General features: G+C 42.1%; 1 protein-coding gene across 5 annotated transcripts in view; it reads left to right on the forward strand.

The window, feature by feature from the left end:
• DENND5B (DENN domain containing 5B) overlaps positions 1-12,958 on the forward strand; it is a 113,655-nt gene that overhangs the window by 74,450 nt on the left and 26,247 nt on the right. For all 5 annotated transcript variants that reach the window (XM_027680620.1, XM_027680621.1, XM_027680622.1 and 2 more), the window contains 2 exons: positions 946-1,177; positions 3,264-3,414. In XM_027680620.1, the coding sequence (XP_027536421.1) occupies positions 946-1,177; positions 3,264-3,414 (383 nt within the window). The remainder of the gene's footprint in view (positions 1-945; positions 1,178-3,263; positions 3,415-12,958) is intronic.

Here is a 12,958-nt window from a genome sequence, read left to right on the forward strand (position 1 = left end):
CATCACTTTGGTGTGGCACAAGAGTACTGTTCTGATTCCATTGCAGTGTGTACACAAGAGTGAAAAGGAAGCTGAGATTAGAAATGGAGAAATAGAGACAGCAGGCTAGCCAAAGGAATGAGAAATGTTGGGAAGCTCTTTCTTAGGAGTAGATAGTGCTCTTAGCCATCAGCTTTTTCAGATACAAGTCCTTCTCTAAGGAGAATGTTAGAAGGATAAGCAATGAGGAACAGGCTATATACTGATCTGAGTCAGTTTTTGTTAAAAACCTGCTGCCCTGCCTTTTATCGGTTTGTTTGTATTCAGGCATTAAACAGTGCAGCATCCAAAAGACGGAGGTAATTTAGGCAATCTCTGCTAGTGCTTCCACAATAAAATGGGCTGTTAATTTTAGGGTTTTCAAAGCTCAGTTAGAGATTTAGGCACACAGTCAGTTCTAATTGGAAATTCATGATTAATTGCCCTGTGTAGTATCACAAAAGAGCATTAGCTGAAAAGCACTTGTGCATCCCTTGATACGTATGACACCTTAATATGGGATATGATCCCAAGCTGGAATGCCCAGACCAGAGGTCTGAAGTGGACACACATGGTGGTGGTCTGGCATGTGTTGCCCAGGGCTTGTTCCCGTGAGTGATAGCTGCTAGGTTGCTTTGCAAAAGCTGGCAGTGTGAGCACTCCTTCAGTAACTCCATTTCCCCTTTGCTCCAGCTGTCTGGAAGCCTCCCTGACTGCTTATTTCTCACTGTTGTGACCAAAGAGGTGGCCTGTGAACCAAACCCCCTTTGTAGATGGAGTCAGAACCTATTTGAGAGGTGTTTTTATGGTGGGAAAGCCTTGCCCAAGCCTTCCTGCTGGCTGCTGGATCGATTTGCTACTGCAGGATGACTCGTCATGTCAGTGCTGGGTGAGAACATGGCACTAATGAGCTGTTCTGTATTTCAGGCTTCCTTCCTTTCGGACCAACCTGAGCCTTACCTCCCATTCCTTTCACACTTCATCGAAACACAGATGTTTGCAACCTTCATAGATAATAAGATAATCTCCCAGTGGGAAGAGAAGGACCCTTTCCTACGAGTTTTTGACTCCCGAATTGAGAAAATTAAGCTGTATAATGTGAGGGCCCCTGCACTGAGGACATCCAACTATCAGAAATGCAGCACTTTGAAGGAAGCAGGTACGTCCAGACGGGATAGTAAAATATTCAAAAGTACAATGTCAGCCACGAAGAAATATAGGTCCTCAGTCACTTGAGCGTTGCAGTCAATGAAGAAGCTCTAGAGCTACCTGAGGAGGGCTCAGCAGTGCCCTTATCTCCCCTAAGCAAAAACTTCAGCATGCTTTTAAACACTAGAAACAGCGTGAGCCTTTACCTTCCCTTTGAGCTCTCCTGGGCTGGTGCCATTAATAAACACAACCCAAACCATGGCACTGGGCTCAGGGTTTCTCATTTCAGGCAGCTCCTGTTCTACTGCCAGGAGAGCTTTCCTTTGCCGTGGTGGTGGGACCAGTGCCAGCCACGCCAAGGAGTCGAGCCCCAGTGTCTGCTCCACTGGCCTTGTCTGCCCCTTCCCATAAAAAGACCTTGTTTTGCCTTATGCCATTTGTTTAGAGCAGCGGGGGATGCTGGGGATGTAATCCTGTGTGGCATATTTAGTACCTCCAGCAGTAGAGTTCACTGTTAATGAACAATACACTGTGTACTGAAGGCTTGGATTATTTTCCATTACATTCACAGGACGCATTTTCAAATTATACTGGAGTTACTTACTCAATACATGTACAAGTATTTATTTCATTTCCAAGTAATACAGGGAAATTATATTCTTAAATTTGTTGGGATATATATTAATAAACTGAGGCAAACACATTTCTCATGGGGTTCTTTTGTTTAACTCCTTCAGAATGGTTTTACATGTTATAAACATGGCAGAAATAGAAATCTCTGTGTGCTTAACTTTTTCTGTCTAAACCCAATTCTAATTTGCAGGTCAACTATCTATTCAGCGTCTAGTTTTGGCAGATATTGTGGCACCAGAACCTCATTTTCTGTCTTGTGAAAAGCAGCAAGCTGATAGTAATACCAACTTTCCTTCATATTTACCATTCACAATATATGTCACCCCAGCACTGATCCAGCACCTGTTTGTTTAACCTACTACTTTCAGAACCCTTCAAACCCTCTGACCTCACTCTACCCACTCCTTTTCTCCAAAATGGAACCATACAAAGTGATTTTTATTTTTTTTAAAGGGGGAAAAAACCCTGCCAAGTTTCTACTGATAATATGTGTAAATCTTATGACAGTTTCTTTCCCATCACAGTTTTATAAACTAGGAAATGAGTTCTATGTTGTTCTTGAAAAATGGAAAAGGGGTTTAGCTTCCACATTTTGCATATTTATTCAGTAGTTGTGATAAGCTGAAAGAACAGGCCTGCCTATTAATGGGTGGCTATAAAGAGTTGAATATTAAAGTTGCTAATTAAATGTTTAATTCCCTCATACACCCCAATCCTTCACAAGTTCATCTGACTCAGTGTTGAGAGGGTGACAGGTTTTATTTTCATCCTGCTTAAGATTTGAGATTGAAACCCTCATTTCCTTGAAGCAAACAACTGAGCATTAGTCTCAGCAGAGCCAGGATTCCCAAGGAGTCCTCTTTCCGTAGCCTCCTCTGTTTCCAAGCATCTGTTCATCTTGTTGATGCTGCTCAGGCCCTGCTACAGTTGGCTATGGTTTTTTGATGGCCTGTCACCCAGTAATGGCATATCTGATTTCAGGAGGAGGATCATTGTAGGTGCCAGATGTTTGCAAAACTCGAGTTTCCCCTCGCCATGCATCTGCCCAGGGAGATGTGTCTGGGCAAAGCGAGGTGCCCGGTCCCACAGAGAGTTGCAGCTGGCCTCAGAGGTCCCAGTTCTGCTGAAGGAGCCTTGAAACCAAGCAAGGAATTGCAGGGAAAGATTGCACTCTGCTTGCCAATTCGTGATGCATCCCAGAGGCTCCTGTGAATACCTGCTTGCTTAATAGCTTAACTTGCTTGTGCCAGCGCTAGTTGTGTTGGGTAAAGAAACTAAAAGCAAAATTAAAAAAACCCAAGTGTCTCCTCACTTCTGTAAGCGACAGATTTCCGTGCCTGAAGTCACTGTTTAACTGTTTTAGTGGGTTTTCAGGGACGTGAGCATGACCCCTCCTGTTGTGGCAGCACGTGCCCTCAGGTGGTTCTCGAGTGCGGTTGTTCACCTGTGACTGTAACTTGCAGCCCAGTCCATCGAGCAGAGGCTGATGAAGATCGACCACACAGCAATCCACCCGCACTTACTCGACATGAAGATCGGCCAAGGGAAGTACGAGCAAGGATTTTTCCCAAAGTTGCAGTCGGATGTCTTGGCAACGGGACCCACCAATAACAAGTAAGCACGGGTTTTGTTTTCTGTGTTTAAAAGCACATTTCTTGTACAGAAGATTCACATTTGAACGGAAGTCTTAATTTTGGATGGCATATTTCCAGTTTATTGAAACCAGCAACTCTTTCCATTTCTGGTTTGTATGGGCTATGATTTTTGAAGTTATAACCATAGTTTGGGTTATGTTAGGAAGCGTCGGCTCTGGTTTGGGAGAGATTCCTCAGAACTGTTTTCTGTTAAGTGGTAAGTACTCTGTCTTCTCATATATGTTTTTAGCTTTACCATTGCTCTTCTGAATTTAAAAGTAATTTCTTTGCTGGTTTGCACTGAATAGGATAATTTTGAAACCCAAGCCAAAATTCAGATTCTGAAAGAAATCTTGGCATTGAAACCTCCACACCATCATGCAGAATGAAATTAATGCCCTCTCTGTTCCTCTCTTTTCTTTAACTGTTATGACATGACCCAGAGATTTTTGTAGCCTCTTTTAGTTTCCTCATTGGAATACCCTGGAAGAATAACTTGGTGAAGGTAGAAAGGATGTGATTCTGTACCTGGGTTTCTCTTTTGAGTCCGATAAGGTTCTGTGGTGTCCTTTGATATGAAGGTAGGGGTACCTATAGCTGTGTAATTGAGCATGCCAGTACATAGGTAATGTACCTAATGTAAAATAACAACCTGGAATACTGATACACTTTATATTTGTACGGTTATAATACAAAGTAAGTGCTGGGAGTTTTTTTAATCTTTCTTCCTTCAAACACCCCCCCCAAGGGGGTTTCTCCCTCTTCAAAAATGAAATATTTGTGTACCAGTGGTCACAAATTCATTAAATTATTCACTCAAGCTCTCACTTCCAGTTTCTGTGATGAGTCAAAATGTGAGAGCACAGATAAATCCAAGAGCCTCAAAAGTTACAATTGTCCAAATGTTAAAGCAAGTTCTTGTTTGAGATGTGTGCATGCACACAAGCTGCTCTGAGCTGCTGTATGAGGTTCCCACTCATTTCTATTTACACACCTTTTGTGCACCCCAGTGCTATCTAATCCCTTTTTAATAACCTGCTAGGAATAAGATTTGCAAATGATACTCTTAAGGATTTGATATTTAAAGAATTGCAATTGTTTAACAGAAATTAAAAAAAAAGGAGAAAAGGAGGTACACATGTTTCAAAGTTCCTTTGTTTGCAGTCATCCTGCAAATGGAGACAAAAGTTTATGGGTAATGGTCCCTTGAGGAATGGAGGATTTCTTCATCTTGTGGGATGCTGTATTTAGCAGTCTGCCTCTTATCCTTATGGTGGGTTTCAGTTTTACAGTGTCAGCAACAGTGTGAGTGTGCCCTGCCTGCTTGAAGTTGTTATATCTTCTGGCTCTGTTACAGCATCTTATCTATGAATAAGCATCAAATTAAAAATAGTTTTCCTTATGTCTTTTGAGATGCTTCTGTTAGATTGGTACCTACTCTAAAATGTGGCTCTAACTCCTTGAGTGATAATTTTGATTTAGATTGCAGCATGTTTCAGAATTTGTAAGTACAAAAATCCCATTACTTATTGCAAAGCGATGTCAAAGTGACAAATGTTTGGAAGTCCTCCAGTTGTATATTGCCAAAAAGGTTTGTAATTGGAAAATCTCAAGACCATCTGTTTATATCTTTGTGCTTCCTGGTTTTCATGTGAGCAGTTGAGAGGACGCTCTCTCCCATTTCAGATGTGTAATTCTGTTGAATTTACACCCATGCATAAAACAGATAGCTTTTTCATGCTCCCTGCAAATACAGCATGAGTCTTTTGACCACGAAATCAATTGAAGTATAGTCTTCCATTAATTTGAATTTCCCAGTGTATAATTCTTGGAGATACGTTTTATTTGCTTATAGGACTGGACCTTTGCGTGTGGGTGTGGGGTAAGAGAACATTTCAGTTACATTCCCAGACGCTTCAGATGTAGCTATTGTGTGTTTATATTATAAAGTTAATGCAAAGGATATTGCTATGTAGATGAGAATTCTTTTTGCAGACAGCTTCAGTTTAGTATAGCAAATTTTGTCCTGAATATTGTAAGGAAGTATATTTGGAGGGGGGAAAAAAATCCATTCCCGTGTTTCAGTCAGTTGTTGCTAAACAGTAGCAAATAAACCAATTCAAAGCTGTTTTGCTGAAAAGCTCACCTCAGTGGCCAGCAATCAGGTATTTATTGCTTCCCTGTCTGGGCTGATAGACTGAGTAGAGCTCATAATGTTCCTGTAACCAGGCAGAGCACTAAAGATACCTCTGTCAGTTGCTGGGCTGTTATATGTATAATATGTTACTTCAAAATCACAGATAAAATGCAAACAACAAACACTTTTAGTTTCAGTTCTAGATCCTGTATTTGATCCCAGAAAACTGTGTTGCCTAGGCGGGGAGAAATTGTGTTTGGGAGAAGAGGTGTCTGGCACTTGCTTGTTGGGGGCTTGGAGGGCAGGGCTTGGGCACAGAGGTGGGGTCGACAGGCACATAGGATTATTTAGGATTATAGAATATTTAGGTTGGAAAAGGCCCTGAAGATCATTGAGTACAACGGTAAACCTGCCACTGCTAAGATCACAATTTGAACCTGGTGTATTTGAACCTGAGCCGTGGCCAGACTGGGATTAAGGTTTGTTTCAGTACAAACCTGACAGGGATGGTGGAACTGAGAGTAAGAACTCCATGGGAGCAGAAGGCAGGCCTTTAAAGGTTCCTTAGGGATAACATTAGGCATGGGGATCCTGAACCTATCTAAACAATGAGGGCTTAAAAAGGGAAGCTTCCTGCATGGATAAATGATGAAAAAGAGAGAATCAGAGTAAGTGGTCAGTTTTCATATTGGAGGGTTGATCACATTAGGATGTGTAAGTGTTAAAACACTGAAGTCTGTCAATCAAAGGAAGTCCACTGATGTTTCATCTGTCAGCCCACGGCCGTGCTTAGCAGCACACTTTGCCTCACTTCTGTCACTCAGCTACCTCCTTCTGCTTCCCCTTTACAGGTGTCCTTTAAAGGACTGGACAGGGGGATGAACCTGTGCTCTCTGGCCCCAGCCAGCATCAGGCTCTTGCTGGTTTCTCTCACCTGCTTGGTCATTTCTGGATCAGGAGAGCATCTCTTCTTACACTTGCTCCTATTCTTACCAGCTGTTAGGGTGCAGGTACCTGCTCAGTGTCATTTAGGGCTGATATTCACGTCTTCCCCTGTGGTGTTGTGTGGAAATGTTGACTTGCTCAGCTAAACAAGAACTTCAGTGAAAAAAAACTCCAAACTTCAGTTTACTGAAAAGAAATGAAAAGTTTAAAAGTAAGCAAATAATTAAAAAAAAACCCAAAGCAACAAACCAATAATCAAAACCACTAAAAACCCCAAACAAACAAAACTCTCCACCCCAGCCCTCTAAAAAAACCTCCATAAAACTGGAGAATGGGGTCCCAAGTATATGATTAGTTTCCCTAATCATCTTTTTGATCAAGACCACAGAACATGGATAACTGCAGAATATGCAGATCTAAACTTAACGAAAGATGTTAACTGTTGTATCCAAATTTTTTCTGTAAATTAAAGGAATATTACTTTTCTGTAAAGAAAAGAGCAATTCATCCCAGCTAACAGCAACTGAACAAAAAGCACAAACCAAAACCACCTCACCCAGTTCTGTTCTCTTTCCCATCAGGCGGTGTCCCACTTGAGGGACTCCCTCTGCTCTCATTGCCTTTGATACATCTCCCACATCATGGGAAGACCTTCTGAATCTGCAGAGAGCAGCTGCAGCTTCCTCTGGGTACAAAAGCATCCCCCATCATGCTGCTCTAACCTTGTAAAGCAGTGGCTTCTGCAGAAGTCCTCCTAGAAAGCATCCCAGGAGAAAACAGGCTGCAGTCCCTTAGGCAATTTGTCTATTATTCTGGAAAAGAGCCGTGGTTTCCGGAGTCCTCATTTCCTTTCTCAAACCTCAGCACCACACTGTGGTTTCTACATGTTCCCTTCTTCCCTTTCTGCGTGCATTTTCTGCCAGGCTTTTAAAATTGTAGCTGGAGCTCCACTGACTGATGCATTTGCAATGATCCAGGAGTGGAATTTGAATGACAAAAAGCCAAGCTACATAAACACTTCATGGTTTTTGATTAGCTAATTGTTAAATTAGGGGGAATATGCTTACAGTGCAAAATTAAAACAATGAAACAAGCTGTGTTTTCAATCTAATTGATTACCTTGTAACTTAATTTGTACTAAGAAGCTTGATAAATGAGATTAAATATTGCAGAGGAAAACATTGATTGTGCACAAAGCATGGGAATATATTTGCATTCTGGTGATTTGAAGTGAATGCCTGCAAAGAACAACTGAACTGATTTTTTTCTTATAGTTTTTGGTTTTCAAATGAAGGTTTTGCTTTGTTACACATTTACAAAATAGCTTAAACTACCCTTTTTTGCTTTCCTTTCTGTTTAGCCCTTTTTTCCCCCCCTCTTCATTATCTGAACCCTGCTTTCTTCCTTGCTTACTTCCCTGACCAGCCTGTTTCCTCTTCCTGCCCTGGCCATTTCTTTCTCCTGAGTCCTCTCCCTTATATTCCAGCTTTGTCTGCCCTCTGTGTCCTGCCTGACTTGCAGCAATCCCCAAAGGAGGGCACAGCCTGAGTCTTCAAGCACAAATCCTGCTATACTTGGTCCCCTAACCTCAGGCTTTAGCTGAGTGATGAGTTGCTCTTGCCCATGAAGCAGATTTCAAAATTCTTTGCTCTCTCCAGGCATTTGTTCCTGATCTGTATTTTGCTGATCTCACCACTGTGTGTGTCAGTATTTATTTGTGAAAATCGTGCACTAGGAGTGTATGAAGTCGGTTCGTTTTTGTGCTCCAGTTTATGGCACAGCTTGTGTGAACACTGTCCTGTGGCCTCCACCATCAGCCCCCTCCTCCAGGGGAACTGTCCAGGGCCGCCTGGTGCTCTGGTTCTCCCCATTTTTAAATAGGAGTGCTGTTTGCTTGTTACTAACATTTAACATCAGTTAATATTTTTTAATAAAATACTATATATATATATAATGCAAAGGAGTCGATGAATCTCTATATGATGACAGAATTTGTTCTGGTTTTAACTGAACTAGTTTTTGTATGAGAGATGGTCTTTTTTTTACTGAGTGGTACATATTATGTGGTCTTTTATTACCTCCCTATCTGCTGGGTACCATTTCAAGGCTGTCTATTTTCAATTAAGCTTTTTTTTTTTTTAATCAAGCCAGACAATTGCATTTTCAAGTAATATAGCATAGCATCTCTGCAGTGCATCTAAATGAGCATGAAATGAGTCAGCAACGAGCCATCCACACACAGCTCTGATGTTATTTAAACTTTGTGAGTAGTAAAAGCTCACCTTTTACATATGAAAATCTGAAAGATGCAGTTACTACACAAAAGGTAACCTAATACAGCAAACCACTGACAGGTGCAATGAAAACACAAACCACTTGTATTTAAATACATGCATTTTCGAGAATAAGGTATGACTGACAATCTATGCTTAAAAGTGGTTTCTGAGATAGGAAATATGTGCTGTGGTGACTTGGAACCTGATGGGCAAGTCTCCTGAACTGCTGATCCTCTGCTCAACTTGTGCAAGGTGGGGAAAGTGCAACTAACTTCTCTGAGTTAATATATCATTTTAACACAGCTCTACAGAATTAAAGTTCTCAGGGAAAACCACATCGAATCCTTGCATCCTCTGTTCCATTTGCTCTCCCCTGAACAGTGCTACTGTCTCAAGGGACTTTGCAAATTAAATACCACTTAGGACAGTGGTTCCTCGGAGCTCCAGAGGTGATGCTACCGGTTCGCTGCCGCTGTTCCTTGCAGAGGATGGCAGTTGTGGGTGCCACCCTTTTAAATCACTTCTTTTCATGTAAACTGATGAGGCAGCCTGTCAGTCCAAGACCACTCTCTTTAAGGCATTTTGCTCATTTTTGTCCACCCGATGAGCAGTTTCAAAGCTTTCCTATTCCACCCTACATCAGAGCTGGGAAAGGTGCATAAGTCTCTCTCTGAGCTTTCATTCTCCTTACCACAGAGCAGTGTTCGTGAAGCAGATTCATAGAGTGGATCCCCTCCCCTGTCAGCCCCGTGAACTCCATTGGGTGAACTCCATTTTGACATTCCTTTTGTTTGGTCTGACATGTATTTGATTTGGAATCTCTGTGCTGCCCCACACAAACTGCATCTGAACCCAAGCAGTGTGTTTAATGTGTGGAGGCTGCATGCATGCTTTAGGGGGATTTGGTGGAGGTTTTAGTACAGGTATGTGGTAATTTGTGGATACAGAAACATAGATAACTCTTTGATGGGCATATATAGGTAGAAAGGGTATTGTCATGATTTGCAGACCTAAGTAGCAGTCTGCCTCATGAGATGGTTTATGTGAGGAGATTTAGGTTCCGTCCTATAGACAAGTGCATTTCTCTACTTCCTTCTCTTTTAACACTGTAAATAGATTGTAAATTACGATAGTGACTTTCATGGTGATGGCAATATTGTTTAAATCCATCTGTGAATGAAGTTCTCTGGCAGCATGTTCATGTGTTGCAGTATATATCGTGCCTATTAAACTCATGTCTGGTTTGGGTAGACATAATTTCTTCATTTCTCCATGGAGCTTTATAAAGCAGGGTGGGGAAAAGGGGAAGAGAGAGAGAGATGTACACATGGTTGCAATACAACGTGGCCAGTCCCTGGTGTGATGCTGCTGCTTTGCTGGATTGTTTCTGACAGCTTTGATGCTGACTACCTTACCACTTTTGTTATAGAAATTAAGCATCACAGGTTAAGTGTCTTCTTTTGCAAGTTATCACTGTTACGTTTCCTCCAGCCTCTGCAAACCTATTCCTATGTTTGTCGTGTCTCATTTGATATTAAACAACACTGACTGAAATTCACTGTTTTCGTGCTACAAGGATCTTATCATGAGATGCCTTCATTTCATTTCTCTATATTGAACAGAGCACAGTCTTCCCTGATCCCTCCTCTGAAATATCCCTGCTTTCTCGCAGTCCCTGAAGGTGAGGAGCACTCATCTGTGAACATGGGAGTTAGATACAGGCAGACATATTGAAACAAGCCTTTTCTCACTTCTCCATGTAGGCAGTTTGTCCCTGGGCTCCCCACAACACTGTGCCTGAGCTGCATCTGCTTAATCCCCAGAGACTTGGTGCTTGTAGCAATGCCTCCGCTGTGAGGAATAAATGAAGCATGCCTGTAGTCCATGCTCATGGCTCTACCAGCAAAAAATAAAGGGGAGAGGGCATTTTGTGGGTCAGGAAATACTTGGGCAGCATCCATGCTGAGCAGCAGCACTGCAGTGCTGTGCACTCCCAGGTGCCAGGCTCATCCCTCCAGGAGGGCTTGGTCTCCTCAGGTACTTGCTCTGTAAGGACACGGGTGGTAGTGATTCAGCTGAAAAGCCCAAGACTAAGGGCTGACAAGCAGGTATTTGCTGGTGGGATTACAGCTTTGCTCACTGCTTTGGCTGAGGTGTGAATACAGCAGTAGCTGATGGCAATGCCAGGAGAAGCACCCGGATGGGATTTTGACAGCCCAGGGAAGGTGGTGTGGCTGCTGGGATGGGTTGTTATCCCCCTTAAAATCACTCTGAGTGATCAAAAGGAGAGGAAGAATAATTTAAAATGCAGTTGCTGCTTGTAAGAGGAGTGGGAATGGTTATTATAATATTGAAACATTGTTTTGGGAAAATTCTATGTGGCCCAGTAAAGAAAAGGCTTTAAAAGATTTAGCTGCTTAATCCTGCTTATCTGCTGTTAGATCTTCACAAAATCTCCTGGAGAGATTCAGAGCAGCATCTCAACGCACAGACCTCACTCAGTGTCTCAACAGCTCCTCTTCCTCAGCTTAGAGGTTGGGGAAGAAGGAACGTGCAGCTCACTGCATGTGTAATTGCTCCAGCTAATGAGCAGCAGTCATTTTTTTCATTAACACTCAATGATCTTTACATTTGTATACTTAAAATGTTCAAATGGTTCTGATTAATAATCTGCAGAATAGTCTGTACCTTCTCCCAGATGAAGTACAGCACTGGAATGAACTGAAGATTCTTTAATGATGGTGTAGTAGCTGTAATTATTCTGTAGCTTTCATTCTGCTTTCACCTTTGATGAGACGTGTTCCCTCAAAGGACAGTTCTAGCAATTCTTTTGTCTTCCAGTAACTGCAGAAATGCAGATGGAGAGGGATCCAAGCTCTGTCTACAGTTCAGAAACTACCATATAAATTGGAGCAGAAAAATATTATATGGGTAATGTTTGATCTATAGCTTAATTTTCCAATGTGTTATTGGCGTTCTGTCATGTGAAACATAAACATGGTACTGGCTTGCAATAAATGGAAGGTCTCCAGAGCCAGGTAGCTAAAGTCACTTTTATGTCTGCTATCTTCTGTTCAAAGGTGTGGGGCTTTGTGCTACATTTCTACTTGTTGAGATTATTAAAATGTAGGATTTTATTTCTCCCCTTTCTGTCATCTAATAAGGTTTTGGCTATTGCTTCTGAAAAAAAAATTAAAAATTGTGACTTAATAAACTCAGGGGCTGTTTATTTTTAAGACTTCTGCAGAGGTGCAGAGACACTTATGTCAGTAATGTATTCCTTTGAGAAGGTATCAGCATTTACTGTGCAGACACCTATTGGGCTGTTTCATTTAGTTACCAGAGACTTGAGGCTACATTGCTTTAAAAATAAATTCCTTGTTGTATGGGATGCTGAGGTGAAGAACCATAATTACATGCAGACCCAGATTTCTTCCTTTGTACTTGTTTTCTTGATGTTATTTGGGAGGTAGGACAGGACTTCAATTTGACTATAAAAACTATAGTTCCTATGACTTTTTTCTCCCCTTTTTTTGGTGCAGTTAGCCAAAATTCAGTCTTCAGTTGACCCACCAGAGGAATTGGTGGAGACAGTTAGTTAGGTACATGTATGCAAAGTCCTTCTCTCTGGAAACAGGAGGGTTTGTTTATCAGGGGTCACATCTGTGTACTTCTCTTGGGTCAGGCTCCTCTCCCTACACATCCCAAATGGTCTGCCAGACACGTCAGAGCCCAAGTCCAGCTCTGTGCAAGAGTTTTCTCCCCCTGGCATGTATCTGCCTATGTCACCAGCTGAAACTCCTTGCCCAAACAGTTCAGATCTCAGATCTTATTTGTGTATGCTCTTGTTTGGGGTGCATACAGAAATTAATGGGTTTGGGATCTGGAGACTGCTGTTCTCACCAATACCACCAATGTGGAGAGGCTCACCAAGCACACGCTTCTGTCTTTGATGTGGGCATCTCCAGGTTCCCTCTGTATAGATCTATCAAAGTAGAGAACCCAAATCCCGAGGGGTTCTGCCTGTTGATCACAGTTCCTATAGAAAAAGCCACCTCAGAGCAGTTGTTCTGCCATGGTGCCCAGCATGGACACTTCAATCTGGAGTAGAGGGGCCAGGATGGAAATGGCTTTTGAAGGGTCCCTTTGAGTCAAGTGCTAAGGTT

Source organism: Neopelma chrysocephalum, unplaced genomic scaffold (genome assembly GCF_003984885.1).
Source record: "Neopelma chrysocephalum unplaced genomic scaffold, ASM398488v2 Primary Assembly neopelma1_59, whole genome shotgun sequence".
NCBI classification, from domain to species: domain Eukaryota; kingdom Metazoa; phylum Chordata; class Aves; order Passeriformes; family Pipridae; genus Neopelma; species Neopelma chrysocephalum.